The 18,265-nt window shown below is 43.7% G+C and overlaps 1 protein-coding gene across 4 annotated transcripts in view; it reads right to left on the bottom strand.

Moving 5' to 3' along the window:
* The window catches only part of LOC144692796 (protein WWC2-like), a 263,584-nt gene that overhangs the window by 53,917 nt on the left and 191,402 nt on the right, over window positions 1-18,265 (bottom strand). For all 4 annotated transcript variants that reach the window (XM_078561877.1, XM_078561881.1, XM_078561889.1 and 1 more), the window contains exons 8-11: window positions 14,424-14,497; window positions 9,296-9,538; window positions 7,282-7,371; window positions 2,680-3,362 (exon numbers count right to left, since the gene is read on the bottom strand). In XM_078561877.1, the coding sequence (XP_078418003.1) occupies window positions 2,680-3,362; window positions 7,282-7,371; window positions 9,296-9,538; window positions 14,424-14,497 (1,090 nt within the window). The remainder of the gene's footprint in view (window positions 1-2,679; window positions 3,363-7,281; window positions 7,372-9,295; window positions 9,539-14,423; window positions 14,498-18,265) is intronic.

Genomic DNA, 18,265 nt, shown 5'->3' with positions numbered 1-18,265 from the left:
GAGTAGAACGAGCCAGGGTGATACTTACCGTACCACATTACACACTTGCATGGTAGGCAGGATGTCTTTTTGGCTTGACAGTAGCATCCTGTTAGTGGAAAAAACCACTTGTTGCTGTGCATAGTAGCAATGTGAAATGGCTAGCTTCACCTGTTGCTCAAATTTTTGAGATACTTTACCCTTTCAGGATAATTTGAAGCAGACTGGGCACTTTTCAGGTCCAAATGTGGCGGCCTTAGGCACATTTGTGAGTATCTGCGAATCACAGCAAGCAATGATCTGATCGGAGTGGCTACTACCCTGCAGGATAGGTTTGATGCACCCTATTTTGGCATCAAGCTTGCACAGTGAGCAAATCGCTCGGGCCCTATTTACGAGGTTGCCAATAAGGCTAATGTCATAGCGCATGGAGCTGCAGGAAACCCAACACGTATATTGATCAGAGAAGGTACACCTGCGGTAGACTGTGGTAGAGAACCCATTGGCGGATTTCTCAACTAGCTCGTCAAAGAAAGGGAGCTTATTAGACTGCTCCATTTCAAAGGTGAGTTTGAGCATGCGATGGAGTGTATTAAGCTATGTAAGGAAATTCTTACCTGCAGCTGCAGATTCAAATATAGTAAATGTGTAATCTACATATTGGAAATATGCAAGGGGTAGGAGGTTAGGGGTCATTCCATCGAAAACATGTTTCTCATGGAAACTGGTGAAAATATTAGTGAGAGCTGGCCCTAGATGGGATCCCATGGCAAAACCATCCATTCTGGCATATGTGTCATTAAAGCCGAATTCAACTGTGCAAGTTCACAAGTTCAGTGAATGCAGATTCAGAACTTGGCGGCACGTCTAGGTTGCCATGATATAGTGACGTAGCACAAATGATGTCTATGGCTTCCTTGAGAGGCACATTAATGAATAGGCTCTCGATGTCGAACAAGCACATAGACATGGCATTGCTGTCAATGTGCAGGTCGCATACGGTCTCGGCAAAAGTGAAGGAATCCTTCACCATGTAAATGAAATACTCACTCAGATCTGGTTGTAGCAACTCACTCAGCCATTTGGACAATTCATGTTGTACAGAACCAATCATAGATAAGCTAGGGTGTAGTGGAACAGCACCTTTGTGTGTCTTGGGCAGCCCTTACATTCGTGGACTTAGTGAACCATGAGGACCAATCCTATCACACACATCACAAGGCAGCTCGTTACTCTTACACAAGCCTAATACTTTTGTAACTTGCTTTCGAGTAGGGCTGTGTGGTTTGCTTGGCAGCAGGTCCAATAGATATGAGTTTGGTTTCGGCATTAAGAATGTGGGCATGTTATCAATATATTCACACTTGTTAAGGATAATGATTCCAGTCCTTTTGTCTGGCTTACAAGTATGTGTGTCTGGGTTGGCCTTTGAGGCCTCACAGCGCCAGCAGACATTCACTCTGCATGTGAAACTGTTATTCGCTTTGAAATTTGGCATTCTTGCATCTGTCCCAATGAGTACAAGATGGCAAGCTTTGACAGTATGTCTCTTTTTTCAATAATACTCAAGTTCTTACTTTAGGGTTGCCATAAAGACATCGACAATCTTATAACTAATTCCAAAAATTTTAAATGAAAACCCTGGATTAAGTATGTCCTGTCCCTGCGCTTAAAGGGTACCGAACTGGCCCTGTGCAAAGATGTCATTCAAACGTCACAGAAGGCAGAGTCCTGTAAACAGTATCTGGGATATGTTGCACATTGAGTTTTATTCTGCAGTCATTATGCTCTTTTTAATCCCTCAGTTTTTCTCCATTTCACATGAGGTTCCTGACTCATGCTGGGGCTGAATTCTCCAATACCTTCCCCAGGAATGTCACTCTTAGAATGCAAGCCTAGATAGTTAATAGAAATAGAATAGCCCATTTTTTTGCGTGCTGGGTCGTGATTCACGGCCGACACAGGCTCTTTCAGATTGGGGTAGACAACATGCAAAATTTGGGTACCCACCTCATCTGCATGATTTTAATGCTAACAGGTGTATCTCCAGTGCTGATGTCTGCTCTGGAACGCTGCTGGCATTCTCTGCACACAGCAGGGGGCCTCCGCAGCATTGTTTGCAGGGCCCATGGTATAGCCAGTTTGCTCTTTTTAAAGGCAGGCTATTTCTTAAAGGGAAGCCGCACAAACCGATTGCTGCAATGTAAGTGGTTACACCACGCCAGGCAGAGGGATCCTTCATGATGGATGCGGCGCTGGAGATGTTGGTGAGCAGGAAGAGAAAGGTCACAGTTCTGAGGTGCTACACTACTGAATATCATGCCCTGAATGTTGGCTGGGCATTTAACCATAGAGTACATCACAGCTGAACCCCCTGCTTTACGTCAGTGACCCCAGAACCTGATCCTGCCCTCACACAATGCTCAGTGCACCCAGTTTCCAGCAGGAGTCAGTGGATATCAAAGGGAACACCCAGTTGACTTCATCCCCACCCTCGCCACCGCCCCCCCACCAAAGCCCTGGGGGAAAGATGCCAGTTTTAGCAACCCAATGGCTGTCTTTGTTGAGGTCAACTCGCTCAACTGAGATCAGTGATTGAATCTGGGACCTTTCTGGACTTTAGGGTTCAGTAGCCCTTCACTGAGCCAACATCCAAGCCAATCACTATACTCTTATGCCTTATTGATGGGACGCCCTTACCTGCAATGCTTTCATTTAGCGTAGAAAGAGGAACGGCCAATTCGTCATTAAGGCCTTTAGCCTCATTCAGGTATTGTCCAGTTCTGCTTCGAATCCCTGATACGATGCTCAGGTAGGGCGTTTGTGTCCTGCTGGTCTGCTCAGGTTCCAGCAACATTTGGCTGTCATTATTGCCATAGAGGCCAAGATTTGCAAAACCACGGTGCAATTCACAGTCTTCAAAGTCCGTCATCAGGTGGTGCAAAGGCGACTCTTGTGTTAAAGACAAAAATACTGCATCCGAGACCAGCGGTGAGCTGGGAGGAGACAAGGAAGAAAGCGAAGATCTGGACGACAATGAGGTTACTGATTTGGGAGCCTCAACTAAAGATTTCACAGCATGTCCTGAAGTAGAGGAGCCAGCAGAGTCCTCATAGCGTGGCTCTTTGTGGGATTTTATCACCTCGTTTTCATGGATGGTGGTTATGGGCCCTGAAGGACTGTAACCGGCTTTTTCTTGCAGCATAAAGTCTAGTTTGTACTGGAAGTCCAGGTCAGGAGTTTGATCTGACTGGTTGTAATAAAGCTCAGTGGAACTGAGCGAGTTTAGAGATCCCCTACTGGAAGTGTTGAGGGACCCCCGGCTTGATGTCAGTGACCCCAGACTGCTTCCAGACGAGACCGACAGTGTGCTTGCTGAAAGGCTGAAAACGAGTGAGATACATTGAGTGAGAAAGGCTTTCATAATGATGCTTTGACAAAACCGTAACCATAGCAACTCAGCTTTAATAATGAGTTGCTTATTAATAGGACTGACTCAGGGCTGCTTCATATTTCTCAACATTGTCATGAGTACCAGTGAGGAAGGAGTTAACATTTCATGTATAATTTTGCACATGTATGAGCACCTTATCATAAGAAATATATGTATCTAACTTTCATATTTTACAGTAATATTTAAGGACAGGTATGTGTAAATAAATAGTTCTAATCTTCTGAAAATGCTGATCAGTATGAACTTGCCCCTAAAGGTATGGCAGTGAGATGTTATTGCAGTGCAGATTAACATTTAACTGTGAATATTATCCAGAGCAAACCTCCAGTGTCAAATTGAAAGGATTCAGATACAGTCCACAACTCATAATTTAAAGTCGCTTCATTCAAATTATTGAATCATCCTAAAATGGCTTCAGAATTTACTGTGCTACATACATTGTGTTACTAAATTTATTGGATAATTTATTTTTTGGGAGCAAAAATGAAATAGATTTTAATTTGAAATATTGCGTGAACAAGACTTTCAATTACAACAAAGAGACTGTACATGACAATATGGAAAGGAACTATTTCCATAATACAAAAAGGGGTATTATAACTTAGTGAATATTTACTGTGTGCTTAGTGCAAAATTAAGCCACCACATCAAGAACATAAGAAATAGGAACAGGAGTAGACCAGTCAGCCCCTCGAGCCTGCTCCGCCATTCAATAAGATCATGGCTAATCTTCTTGTGTTTCAATTTCCACATTCCCATCTATCCCTGATAACCTTTAATTCCCTTGCCTAACAAGAACTATCTACCTCTGCCTTAAAAAATATTCAATGACCCTGCCTCCTCCACCTTCTGACGCAGAGAATTCCAAAGTCACACAATCCTGAGGGAAAAAATTTCTCCTCACCTCTGTCCTAAAAGGGAACCCCTAATTTTAAAACAGTGCCCCCTAGTTCTGGGCTCACCCACAAGAGGAAACATCCTTTCGACGTCCACCTTGTTAAGGCCATTCAGGATCTTGTATTACTTCAATCAAATCACCCCTCGCTCTTCTAAACTCCAGTGGAAACAAGCCCACCTGTCCAACCTTTCCTCATAATACAACCCACTCATTCTAAGTATCAATCTAGTAAACCTCCTTTTACCTGCCTCCAATGCATTTTCATCCTTCCTTAAATAAGGAGACAAAAACCGCACACAGTATTCGAGGTGCGGTCTCACCAATGCACGGATAACTGAAACATAACATGTTTTATGTTCAATCCCTCTTAAAATAAAGGATAGCATTCCATTTGCTTTCTTAATTACTTGCTGTGCCTGCATTCTAACTTTTTGTGACTCATGTACTAGAACACCTAGATCCCTCTGTATCTCAGAATTATGTAGCCGTTCGCCATTTAAGAAATGCTCTTCTTTTGTTCTTCCTGCAAAAGTGAACAAATTCACATTTTCCCACAATAAACTCCATTTGCCAGATCTTTGACCACTCATTCAACCTATACGTATCCATCTGCAACCTCCTCATGCCCTCTTCACAACATACTTTCCTACCTATCTTTGTGTCATCTGCAAATTTAGCTACCATGTCTTCACTCCCCTCACCTAAGTCATAGATGTAAATCATAAAAAGTTGAGGCACCAGTACAGACCCCTGTGGGACTCCACTCGTCACATCCTGCCAACCAGAAAAAGACCCATTTATGCCATCTCTCTGCTTCATGTTAGCTAGCCAATCTTCGCCAATATGTTACCGCCTACACCATGAGCTTTTAATTTCTGCAATAACCTTTGATGTGGCATTTATCAAATGCCTTCTCCACAGCATATGTTGCTTCTTCAATGAACTCCAACAAGTTGGTTAAACATGATTTCCCTCTCACAAGACCATGTTGACTCTGCCTGATGACCTTGAATTTTTCGAAGTGTCCTATAACATCTTAATAATAGCTTCTAACATTTTCCCAATGACAGATGTTAGGCTAACTAGCCTGTAGATTCCTGCTTTCTGTCTCTCGCCCTTTTTGAATAAAGGGGTTCCATTTGTTATTTTCCAATCCAATGGAACCCTTCCCTGAATTTAGGGAATTCTGGAAAATTACAATTAAAACTCGGTGCCCAAGAATTAGATTAGAGCTCTGAATTCCGTCAAGAGTGTCTATTATCTTTAATTGAAATATTTGGCATTAGATGTCCAAACAAGGCCAAACATTGATTGCTGAGCTATATAAACCAGGAAAATTGCAGCTTCAACCTGAGCTGAGTATGCCGACCTTGTTCAGGGCAATGGCATACGTGTTACAACTGGCCTCAATACCGCTATGGCAGGGAGGGGGGAAAACTGACCAGGATTTCCCCAGTTGGCCTGATCACTCTCCTCCTGCACACATGAACGTTAAGTGAGGATGGGAGTGGGCTGAACTCCCTGTTGAGAATCACCCAAAAATCCACCAGTGCTGACAGACAGAAGTCAATGAGTCCCAGTGAAGAGAAAGGATTAAATACTGGTGGAAGAAGGAAGGCGGTAAGGATTAAAATAACAAACGTGGCAGCGACCATTCATAGAAAAGCATTAACAATTGAAAGTGAGTTCAAAAACTCTTTGATATTGCAGCCCGAGTTTTCACCCGTTAAAGTCTCTGGCCCACAAACTGCAAGAACAAGATGGATTTGACCCTGAATAAACAACAATTATTTCTGATTTTATAGAACATGTGGAAAGCTGGAGTTTCCCTGAAACAGAAAACAGGACAATTTGTTTTGCTTATTCCTATATAGAAACCTGGGGTTACTCAGTGATTCAGTTTCATGAGATTATAAGACAAAATGTTTAATTTTATGCATCCTTTGCACCATCGTTTCTGTTGTCTTACATTTCTTCTCTTAAAGTTTCTGGTAAACTGTACAACTATTCATCCTAAGGCAGCACATTATTTGAGTCATCTATTATTTTAACCATTGAAAGAAGCACAAAGCCCATGACTTATTCTGTAGGGTACAAACATCACCCTGAATGAACCTCAGCTGACTTTGAATTAAGAGTTTTTATCTATATATCTGGACCAGCACCTCATACATATTTGTATCATCTGTGGCTATGTTGGTAGCATCCTTGACTCTGAGTAACAAGGTTGTGGGTTTAAGTCCCACTCCAGAAACTTGATCATGTAAGTAAGCCTGATGTTTTGGTGGAGTGCTGCATAGTCGGAGAATCAAAGGTTAAACTGAAGCCCCATCTGCCCTCTCAGCTGAACATAGAAGTTCCCATTTTGAAGAAGAGCAGCAGAGTTCTCCCTGATGAACTAGCCAATATTTATCCTTCAACCAACATCACTAAAACAAGTTATTTGATCATTATAGCACTGTGTTTGGGGATCTTGCTCTGCACAGGTTAGCTGCCACATTTCCAACAACAACAACAACAGCAACTACATTGGAAGAGCTTTGGGACAACCTGAGATGTGAAATATGCTTTATAAATGCAAGTCTTTATTTCATTTTCCATGCAGTTTATTCCCCAGCTAGTAAACCAGGAGTAAAACAGGTTCAAATGCTGGCTGACCTCTGCTGTACATTTTCTGTTTATTCAAAACAATTATATTCACTCGCTGAGAGAGCAATGAAAAGGTGGAATTCTGAAGGTGAGTCAGCACTGTACACAGAATGGGGTTTGAAGGTTGCATGTGCAGCGGAGTACAGTGCCCATGCCCTCTTTGTGACAGGATCATAGATCAACAAGACAAATTGAAAACAGAAAGATCCTCCTTATAATCATTCTTCTTTAATTATTCAGTACAAATTTATAAATAGTTGCAAGTAAAGGCTTGAATTTTCCACGTCATAGGAACACATACCTTTTAAGTTGTGAATGTAGAGACATGGTTAGTTGCGTCGCATCCTCAAGCTGCTGCACAAGTCCCTTCCTCTTCTCTTGTAATTTTAGTCTGAAAATTAAAGTAATAATAAATTGCCCTCAGTAAACTGGGATTGCCGTATCTGTGAAACGCAGTAAATAAACACAGTAAACAACACAGTAAACAAAGGCGCCAGAATAAATAATATTTATAAAAAATCCATCCCGGTCCTTATGCCATCATATACGTCCCACAGTCTTCTGGTCTCATTCTCTTTTGTGTTTAAGATGGAATGAATATGAAAATCATAGAATCATGGAAATTGTTCAGTGCAGAATGCAGCCATTTGGCCCATTGAATCTGCGCCAGCTCTTTTGGTGAGCAACCCAGTTGGTTCCCATGTCCCTGCAATATTTTCTCCTTCAAGTGTTTACCCAAATTCCATCTGGAACGCTGCTATTGAATCTGTGTCCTATGAGGCAATGTATTCGAAGTCCTCGCCACTCATTGCGCAACAAAGTTTTCCCTCATGTCGCCTCTGCTCTCTGTTTATCAACCCTTCGCCACATCAGGCCTGCTGAGCTTTTCCAGCAATTTTTGTTTTTGTTTCAGCCACTGGAAACAGTTTCTATTTATTTACTCTATCAAAACCCTTCATGATTTCAAATTGCTCCATCAAATCTCCATTTAGCCTTCTCTGCTCTAAGGAGAACACCCCCAGCTTCTCCACTTTGTCCACATAACTGTAATCCCTTATCCCTGGAAATATGCTAATAAAACTATTCTGTACACTCATCAAAGCCTTTACATCCTCCCTAAAGTGTGGAGTTTTAAAAAATTCATTTATGGGATGTGGCATCGCTGGGTAGGACAGCATTTATTGCCCACCCCTAATTGCCCTTGAGAAGGTGGTGGTGAGCTGCTTTCTTGAACCCCTGCAGTCCCTGTGGTGTAGGTACACACAGTGCTGTCAGGGAGGGAGTTCCAGGATTTTGATCCAGCGACAGTGAAGGAACGGTGATATATTTCCAAGTCACGATGGTGAGTGGCTTGGTGGGGAACTTCCAGGTGGTGGTGTTCCAATGTGTCTGCTGCCCTTTTCCTTCTAGATGGCAGTGGTCATGGGTTTGGAAGCTGCTGTCTAAGGAGCCTTGGTGGATTCCTGCAGTGCATCTTGTAGATGGTACACACTGCTGCCACTGTGCGTCGGTGGTGGAGGGAGTGAATGTTTGTGGATGGGGTGCCAATCAAGCGGGCTGCTTTGTCCTGGATGGTGTCAAGCTTCTTGACTGTTGCGGGAGCTGCACTCATCCAGGCAAGTGGGGAGCATTCCATCACACTCCTAACTTGCGCCTTGTAGATGGTAGGCAGGCTTTGGGAAGTCAGGAGGTGAGTTATTCACCACAGGATTCCTAGCCTCTGACCTGCTCTTGTAGCCACAGTATTTATATGGCTAGTCCAGTTCAATTTCTGGTCAATGATAACCCCTAGGATATTGCTAGTGGATGGATTCAGTGAATGGCAATACCATTGAACATCAAGGGGCGATGGTTAGATTCTCTCTTGTTGGAGATAGTCATTGTCTGGTCCTTGTGTGGTGCGAATGTTACTTGCCACTTGGCAGCCCAAACCTGGATATTGTCCTGGTCTCGCTGCATTTGGACATGGACATCTTCAGTATCTGAGGAGTTGCGAATGGCGCTGAACATTCTGCAATCATTAGCGAACATCCCTGTGTTACCCAGATTGAGACACAAAACTTCAGCTAGGGCCAAACTAGTGGTTTGATATAGGTTTAGCATTACTTCCTGGCCTCTATTTATAAAGCTCAGGATCCCATTGGCTTTATGAACTACTTTGTTAACCTGACCTGCCACCTTCAAAGATCTGTCCACCAACAGCCCTAGGTCTCTCTCTTTTCGCATACTTCATCCCTGCCAAATATTTAACAAGAAGTCACCATGATCCCCTCACGCTGCCCTAAAGGCTCCCAGGATAACAACACAGCTCAGACCTCTCAGCCAGTGCTTCACTGGGCGCGTTTGGTGCAGAATGAAGCTCCTCTTCCAATCGTTTCCTTTCTGCCTCCAGCCGTGTCAGCTCATCCTGTGAGCATTTCCGTAGTGTAACAAACTGCAGTTCCTTCAGGAGTTCTTCCTTCTCATTAATCAGCATCAGCTTGTCTCGTTCAACATCAAGCATCCCTGGCCAGGCCTCGGAATCCAGCTTTGACAATTCGATTTTTATATTTGCTATTCTGAAACAAAGGGAATGTCATAACAACATTTCATTATCACAAGTTGTTGTCTATTTTACACTTAAAGAGCAGCAACGCATGCTTGTGACACTTAGGCACAAATCCAAGTGGTGCAGAAAGGTTTGAGAAAATGAAGTCTTAAATGAGAATGTGTGTTTATGAATAAGGGACAGAAGTAGAAAAGATAGTTAGTAGGCTAATGAAAACTGAGGAAATAAAGCTTCTTACACAATGGGCATAAATACAGTAAAAGGGAGCACTCACATGTAAGTTTGAAATATTTGAATAATTTAATCTAGAATTTCTTAAAATACATCAGGAGATAACATGTACAATTACATTGACAGAATCACAAAACAGTGGATTAGTAACCAATTCCATTATTCCCATTCACAATCAAAAGGGAGGAAGATTCTGCTGCTGATCATTTTTTAAAAATTCATCCATGGGATGTGGGCTTCACGGGCTGGGCCAGCATTTATTGGCCATCCCTAATTGCCCTTGAGAAGGTGGTGGTGAGCCGCCTTCTTGAACCGCTGCAGTCCGTGTGGTATAGGTACACCCACAGTGCTGTTAAGGAGGGAGTTCCAGGATATTGACCCAGTAACAGTGAAGGAACGGCGATATATTTCCAAGTCAGGATGGTGAGTGGCTTGGACGGAACTTTCAGGTGCTGGTGTTCCCATGTGTCTGCTGCCCTTGTCCTTCTAGATGGTAGTGGTTGTGGGTTTGGAAGGTGCTGTCTAAGGAGCATTGGTGAGTTCCTGCAGTGCACCTTGTAGATGGTACACACTGCCGCTACTGTGCATCGGTGGTGGAGAAGGTAAATATTTGTAAATGGGGTGCCAATCAAGAGGGCTGCTTCGTCCTGGATGGTATCAAGCTTCTTGAGTGCTGTTGGAGCTGTGCTCATCCAGACAAGTGGAGAGCATTCCATCACACTCCTGACCTGTACCTTCTAGGTGGTGGACAGGCTTTGGGGAGTCAGGAGTTGAGTTACTCGCCACAGGGCTCCTAGCTCTGACCTGCTTTTGTAGCCACAGTATTTATATGGCTGGTCCAGTTCAGTTTCTGGTCAATGGCAACCCCCAGGATATTGATAATGGGGGATTCAGTGATGATAATGGCCTTGAACGTCAATGAGCTATGGTTGGATTCTCTTTTTTTTGGAGATGGTCATTGCCTGGCATAAAAGCAAAATACTGCGGATGCTGGAAACCTGAAATAAAAACAAAAATTGCTGGAAAAACTCAGCCGGTCTGAGCATCTGTGGAGAGAAAGACAAGAGTTAACGTTTTGAGTCCGTATGACTCTTCTTCAGAACTAAAGAGGATTGCTTGGCATTTGCGTGGCACAAGTGTTACTTGCCACTTGTCAGCCAAGTCTGAATATTGCCCAGGTCTTGCTGCATTTGGAAATGGACTGCTTCAGTATCTGAGGAGTCACGAGTGGTGCTGAATGTTGTGCAATCATCAGCGAACACCCCCGCTTCCAACCTTATGGTGGAAGGAAGGTCAGTGATGAAGCAGCTGAAGATGGTTGGGCCGAGGACACTACCCTGAGGGACTCCTGCAGTGATGTCCTAGAACTGAGATGATTGACCTCCAACAACCGCAACTACCTTCCTTTGTGCTAGGTATGACTCTAACCAGTGGAGAGATTTCCTCGATTCCCAGTGACTCCAGTTTTGCTAGGGCTCCTTGATGCCACACTCAGTCAAATGCTGCCTTGATGTCAAGGATAGTCATTCTCACCTCACCTCTGGAGTTCAGCTCTTTTGTCCATGCTTGAACCAAGGCTGTAATGTGGTCAGCAGCTGAGTGGCCCTGGCAGAACCCAAACTGAATGTCAGTGAGCAGGTTATTGCTAAGCAAGTGCCGCTTGGTAGCACTGTTGATAACCTCTTCCATCACTTTACTGATGATCGAGAGTAGACTGATGGGGCGGTAATTGACAGTGTTGGATTTGTCCTGCTTTTTGCGTTCAGGACATACCTGGGCAATTTTTCGCATAGCCGGGTAGATGCCAGAGTTGTTGCTGGAGTGGAACATCTTGGCTAGGGGTACCGCAAGTTCTGGAGCACAAGTCTTCAGTACTATTGCTGTAATATTGTCGGGGCCCAAAGCCTTCAGCAACTCCTTGATATCAGGTGGAGTGAACTGAATTGGCAGAAGAATGGCATCTGTGATTTTGGGGACCTCCGAAGGATGGATTATCCACTCAACACTTCTGGCTGAAGATTGTAGCAAATGCTTCAGCCTTATCATTTGCACTGATGTGCTGCGCTCCCCCATCATTGAGGATGGGGATATTTGTGAAGCCTCCTCTCCAGTGAGTTGTTTAATTGTCCACCATCATTCACAATCGGATGTGGCAGGACTGCAGAGCTTAGATCTGATCCGTTTGTTGTGGAATTGCTTACTCTGTCTCTCGCTTGCTGTTTGGCACGCAAGTAGTCCTGTGTTGTAGCTTCACCAGATTGACACCTCATTTTTTGAATGCCTGGTGCTGCTCCTGGCATGTCATCCTGCACTCTTCATTGAACTAGGGTTGATCCCCTGGCTTGGTGTTAATGGTAGAGTGGAGGATACGCCAGGCCATGAGGTTACAGATTTTGGTGGAGTACAATTTTGCTGCTGTTGATGGCCCACAGCACCTCATGGTTGCCCAGTCTTGAGTTGTTAGATCTGTTCAAAGTCTATCCCATTTAGCACGGTGGTAGTGCCACACAACACAATGGAGGGTGTCCTGAATATAAAAATGGGACTTCATCTTCACAAGGACTGTGCAGTGGTCATTCCTACTGATACTGTCATCAACTGACGCATCTGCTGCAGGCAGATTGGTGAAGATGAGGTCAAGTATGGTTTTCCCTCTTGTTGGTTCCATCACCACCTGCCGCAGATCTACTCTAGCAGCTATGTCCTTTAGGACTCAGCCAGCTCAGTCAGTAGTGGTGCTACTGAGCCACTCTTGGTGATGGACAGTGAAGTCCCCCACCCAGAGTACATTCTGCACCCTTGCCACCCTCAATGCTTCCTCCAGGTGCTGTTCAACATGGAGGAGCACTGATTCATCAGCTGAGGTTGGGGGGGGGCTAGGTAGGTGGGAACGGTGGGGGTCATATATGGTAACCAACAGGAGGTTTCCTTGTCCATTTTTAACCTGTTGCCATGAGATTCATGGGGTCTACAGTCATTGTTGGGAACTCCCAGGGCTACTCCCTCCCGACTGTATAACATTGTGCCACCATCATGGATGGTGATGGTGTTGCCTGGACATTATCTGTTAGGTATGATTCCATGAGTATGACTATGTCAGGCTGTTGCTTGACTAGTCTGTGAGACAGCTCTTCCAATTTTGGCATAAGTCCCCAGATGTTGGTAAAGAGGACTTTGCAGGGGCGACAGGGCTGAGTTTTCCGTTGTCATTTCCAGTGCCTAGGTCAATGCCAGGTGGTCGGTTTCGTTCCTTATCCAATTTTCTGTAGCAGTTTGATACAACTGAGTGTCTTTTGACAGCCATTTCAGAGGGCAGTTAAGAGTCCACCACATTGGTGTGTGTCTGGAGTCACATGAGGGCTAGGCCAGGTAAGGACATCAGATTTCCTTCCCTAGAGGCATTAGCAAACCAATGGTTTTTAAATCAACAATGGTTTCATGGTTATCATTAGGCTTTAATTTTTTATTGAATTCAAATTCCACCATCTACCTTAATGGGATTCAAACCCAGGTCCCCAGAGCATTACCCTGGGTCTCTGGATTATTAGTCCAGTGACAATACCATTATGCCATCACCTCCCCCATCAATTCTCAGCTTTATTAGAATAGGTGCCTAGAGGATAAGTGGAAGTCCCCAAATTGCTGTGCACATCATTGAAGCCAATCTGCATATTTAAAGAGGGCCCTACTGGTTTAGATAGGGTGTTCTTAACGAATGTAATTTAAAATTGCACTTAGCCAGATTGGGTCCGGAAAACAGTAGGTAAACTCCCCCTACCCAATTTTAACCACCAAGCAGGAGTGGGGAGGAGGGGTGGATTCTTCAAATAAAATCCAATGGGAAATGGTTCCCAGAAATATTTCAATAGAAAGCATCAAATTGAAATTTTAGATAAGTCAGAATTTAAAAGATAAAGTCCCCTGGTTTTTCTATTTTATATATATAGTTTATATTGTATATTTTATTATCTTCATATTTAATTTTTCTTCAAGTGATGAGATTTTATTGCATAATACAATTATACTTGTACAGTGGCAGAACAAAAGCATTACATGTGCTACAGATATGATTTGACACTGAACAACCGGCCATAAATGCATTCCGCAGTTGATGTACTTACAAATTGACAGAAACATTGGATGTTATTTTAAGAGTATGCTACCCCCTCCTTCCCAACCACTTGGCGGTTAAAACAGAGCAGGAGGCTTACCCACTGCTTTCCTGACCCGATCTGGCTAACTGCAATTTTAAATTACAGGTGGCAAGAACACGCCATTAAAAAGCAGTCGAGTCCTTTTTTAAATGTGCAGATTGGCTTCTAGGATCTGCACAGCAATTTGGGGACTTCCGCTTATGCACCAGACACCCATTCTGATATAGTTGAGAAACGATGTTTCATTATCAGCAGCAGAATCCTCCTCCCCTTAAACTGTGCACAGGCAAAACGGAATTAGTTACTAACCCACTGTTCTGTGATTCTGTCAATTTAATGGCTCATGTTAACTTCACCTTGAGCTGACAGAATCCAATTCTACAAGAATGTGCAGATAGAAAATGGAACCAAAAAAAACCCTCCTTTCCACACTGATCTTTCTGATTAGAGAACATGCAACAAAAGATGTACAAAACTGTATAACTAATAAATCAATCAAGAAATAATTACCTCCTCTTTGCCTCTTCATACTGAAGACTCAGCCTGACCTTCTCAGCCAGATTGGCTCGGCTTCTTGGGCCAAACTAGAAAAGAAATCATTTAAAATAAAATTTGGTGACATACTCTTAAGACCCTTTCTATCTTTAACATCTCTTGATAGAACACTTCCATGCTCAAACCATTAGAAGACATGAATGTAGCCTTATTTAAAGATTTTCAGTATAGAAGTTTTTGTATCAATCAAATTCAGGGAAGTTGTGAAAGACTGATAGGGTAGCTGGCTTGCAATACACGTTGAGTTTCACCAAACAAACACCATACCTTCATTGGGAGGTTGGCAGAAACCCTGGAGAAGAGAACAACTGCGTACAGTGTTCCTTCAGGGTTTTCCACTGAACATACATACGGACGTACATACAAATTCGGAACAGGAGTAGGCCACTCGGCCCCTCGAGCCTGCTCTGCCATTTAATAACATCATGGCCGATCTGATTGTAACCTCAACTCCAAGTTCCTAGCTAACTCCTATAACCTTTCACCCCCTTGCTCATCAAGAATCCATCTACATCTGCCTTAAAAATGCTCAAAGGCTCTGCTTCCACCATCTTTTGAGGAAGAGAGTTCCAAAGACTCACAACCCTCTGAGAGAAGAAATTTCTCCTCACCTCTGTCCTAAATGGGCAACCCCTTATTTTGAAACCGTGACCCTGAGTTTTTGATTCTCCCACAAGAGGTAACATACTCTCCACATCCGCCCTGTCAGGACCCCTCAGGATCTTATCTAGGATCTTATCATGGCAAGATATCGGAAGAACCGCTGTGGAAATTTCAGGCACTGATGTATTGTGCCTAATTTTGCACAAAACTTCTTTTCGGTAAATGCTGGGCAATATCAGGCAGCTCTGAAATTTCCCTCATTTTCAGTCTTTCCGAGCAAAGTTTGGTAAAAGCAAAACATGAACTCGATCGTTGATTTCAAAAGGAAATTGAATAGGCACTTGAGAAAAATAAATTTGCAGGCCAACAGGAATAGGGGCGGGGAATGCACTTATTAGATTGCTCTAAAGAGAACCGATTATGGACTCAATGGGCTGAACTTGTGCTGTGCTGTTACGACCCTATGGGTCAGATTTTTGTCAAGGAGATGGGTACCAGGAGTCAGAAATTTTCCTGACCCTGCAGTCCTGTCCCCATCCTAGAGAAGCCCACCCACCTATTTTCACGTTGGAGAGGCAGGCATGGGTAGGAGATGGGCTTGCTGCTTAAGGAGGCAGGCCAGTGGCAGCAACAGAGGTCAGTGGAAGATGAGGCTGGCAGGTTAGAAGGCCAACATCCATTAACTGCGACATCGGGCCAGGTGCATTCATGACTGTCTGGCCCTCAAGCCTTCACTCCTAACACTCCCTCACCCCCGCCCACCCTCATGCCACCTCTATGCCCTCTCATTTCTCTCATGGCCCTTTCATGCCCTCTCATATACCCCCATACCTCTTCCACCTCCATCACCCTTCCATACTGCTTTCATTATCTCTACGTCTCCATGCATCCTCCATACCCGCTCTTCCAGTATTCACTAAGTACAGAACTAATGAGCCATTGGCAAGTCTGACAAGTCCTTGCACTGCTCCTAATACTGACAGAATAAGCAAAGAGGCTTTGAAAATCTCCTTTAAAAATAAAAACTGATCATCTCACAACATCGAAAGATGTTCAACCAACCGCAGCCATTCATAATCAATGATAAAAAGCTTGAATACGCTTCATACCTCTTAATCTTGTGTAATAACTACACAGACATTGAAAAGAAAACACTTCAAAGAAAGATCAGGTCCTGAATTTTTCCCTTGTTGGGCGGGCTCGGCAGGAGTGGTCGGTGAGCTGACCGCCACCTGCGATTGGCTCCGCATCGCTATTTCACGCGGGTGGGCCAATTAAGGCCCGCCCTGCGTGGATTGCGAGCGGCAGCTACCTGTGCAGGCAGGGGGGAGGAGGGAGAGCAGGCCTGGCAAGTAGTTCATGCATGCGTGCAGAAGAGCGCTTCAATCTCCCTGAGGCATGGAGCTGCCTCAGGGAGATTGAAGTGCTTTTAAAAAAGTAAATGAAGGCATTAAGAATTTAATGAAACAAGTCCCCCTCATGTGACTGTGTCACATGAGATGGGACATGTTTTTATTTTCAAAGTAAAGGTTTTATTTAATTTGTATTAGCTTTAGGAAACTTCATCCTGCTTGTGGATGAGGTTTCCTAAAAAATGTAAAGGCTGCTTGGCCTTTTCGCCTGCCCGCCAACCGTTAGGTTGGACGGGCAGCGTAAACTACAAGCTAATTAGCTCATTAATGGCCTTAATAGGCCTTTCAATTATCAGCAGGCGCACAGCCGACTACGGTGCGCACCCGCCAAATGAAATGTCGCACGAATGCACGATGATGTCGGAATGCACACTCAACGTCATCGCGTGTCATGTTATGTTTGGACATGTCAGGCGTGCACCCGCATGCTGAAAGTAAAATTTTGGCCCAGGTTATTACAAGGTAATAAAGATGTCAATCAAACAAAGTTAGCACTCTTCTGCAAGTTATGTCAAAATTGCCTACAGGGCTCAGTCCATTGGTCATTTTTGGAGCTCAGCCAAGCATTCCTAATGAAACCATCTGGAAATTATATCAACAGAAGCAGTCTGAAAGAGACATCATGCTTAACCAATTTGTTGAAGTTCTTTGAAGGAGTCACATATGCTGTGGATAACAGGGAACTGGTGGATTTACTGTACTTAGATTTCCGGAAAGCATTTGATAAGGTGCCATGTCGAAGGTTATTGCAGAAACTAAATGCTTATGGTGTAGTGGATAAGATTTTGGCATGGATAAAAGATTGGCAAGCTAACAGGAAACAGTCGGCATGAATGGGTGTTTTTCTGGTTGGCAGGATGTAATGAGTGGTGTGCCATAGGGATCAGTACCAAGGCCTCAACATTTTACAATTTATGTAAATTACTTGGATGAAGGGATCAAAGGTATGGTTGCTAAATTTGCTGAAGATACAAAGATAGGTAGGAAATTAAGTTGTGAAGAGGGCACAGGGAGGCTACAATGTGGCATAGATAGCTCAAGTGAGTGGGCAAAGATCCGGCAAATGGAGTATAATGTGGGAAAATGTGAAATTGTCCATTTTGGCAGGAAGAATAAAAAAGCATATTATCTGAAAGGTGAGAGTTTGCAGAGCTCTGAGATTCAAAGGGAAATGGGTGCCCTAGTGCATGAATCACAAAAGGCTAATATGCACGTACAGCAAGTAATTAGATAACCTAATAGAATGTTATCCTTTAGTGCAAGGAGAATTGAATATAAGAGCAGGGAGGTTATGCTTCAGTTGTACAGGACACTGGTGGGGCCATATCTGGAATACTGTGTACAGTATTGGTCTCCTTATTTAAGGAAGGATGTAAATGCATTAGAAGCAGTGCAGAGAAGGTTTATTAAACTAATACCTGCAATGGGTTGGTTGGCTTATGAGGAAAGGTTGGATAGGCTAGGCTTGTATCCACTGGAGTTTAGAAGAGTAAGAGGTGACTATTCAAATCATTAAGAACCTGAGGGGTCTTGACAGGGTGGATGTGGAGCAAATGTTTCCTCTTGTGGGAAAATCTAGAACTAGGGGTCAGTGTTTAAAAATAAGGGGTCACCCATTTAAGACAGAGATGAGGAGGACTTTTTTCCCTCAGAGGTTAGTGAGTCTTTGGAATGCCCTTTTTCAAGAGGCAGTGCAAGCAGAGCCTTTGAATATTTTTAAGGCAGAGGTAGATAGATTCTTGATAAGCAAGGGGGTGAAAGGTTATCAGGGTTAGGCAGGAG

This window comes from Cetorhinus maximus, chromosome 2, assembly GCF_964194155.1.
Source record: "Cetorhinus maximus chromosome 2, sCetMax3.hap1.1, whole genome shotgun sequence".
In the NCBI taxonomy this organism is placed as follows: domain Eukaryota; kingdom Metazoa; phylum Chordata; class Chondrichthyes; order Lamniformes; family Cetorhinidae; genus Cetorhinus; species Cetorhinus maximus.
This window is presented reverse-complemented; position numbering and strand designations above follow the sequence as displayed.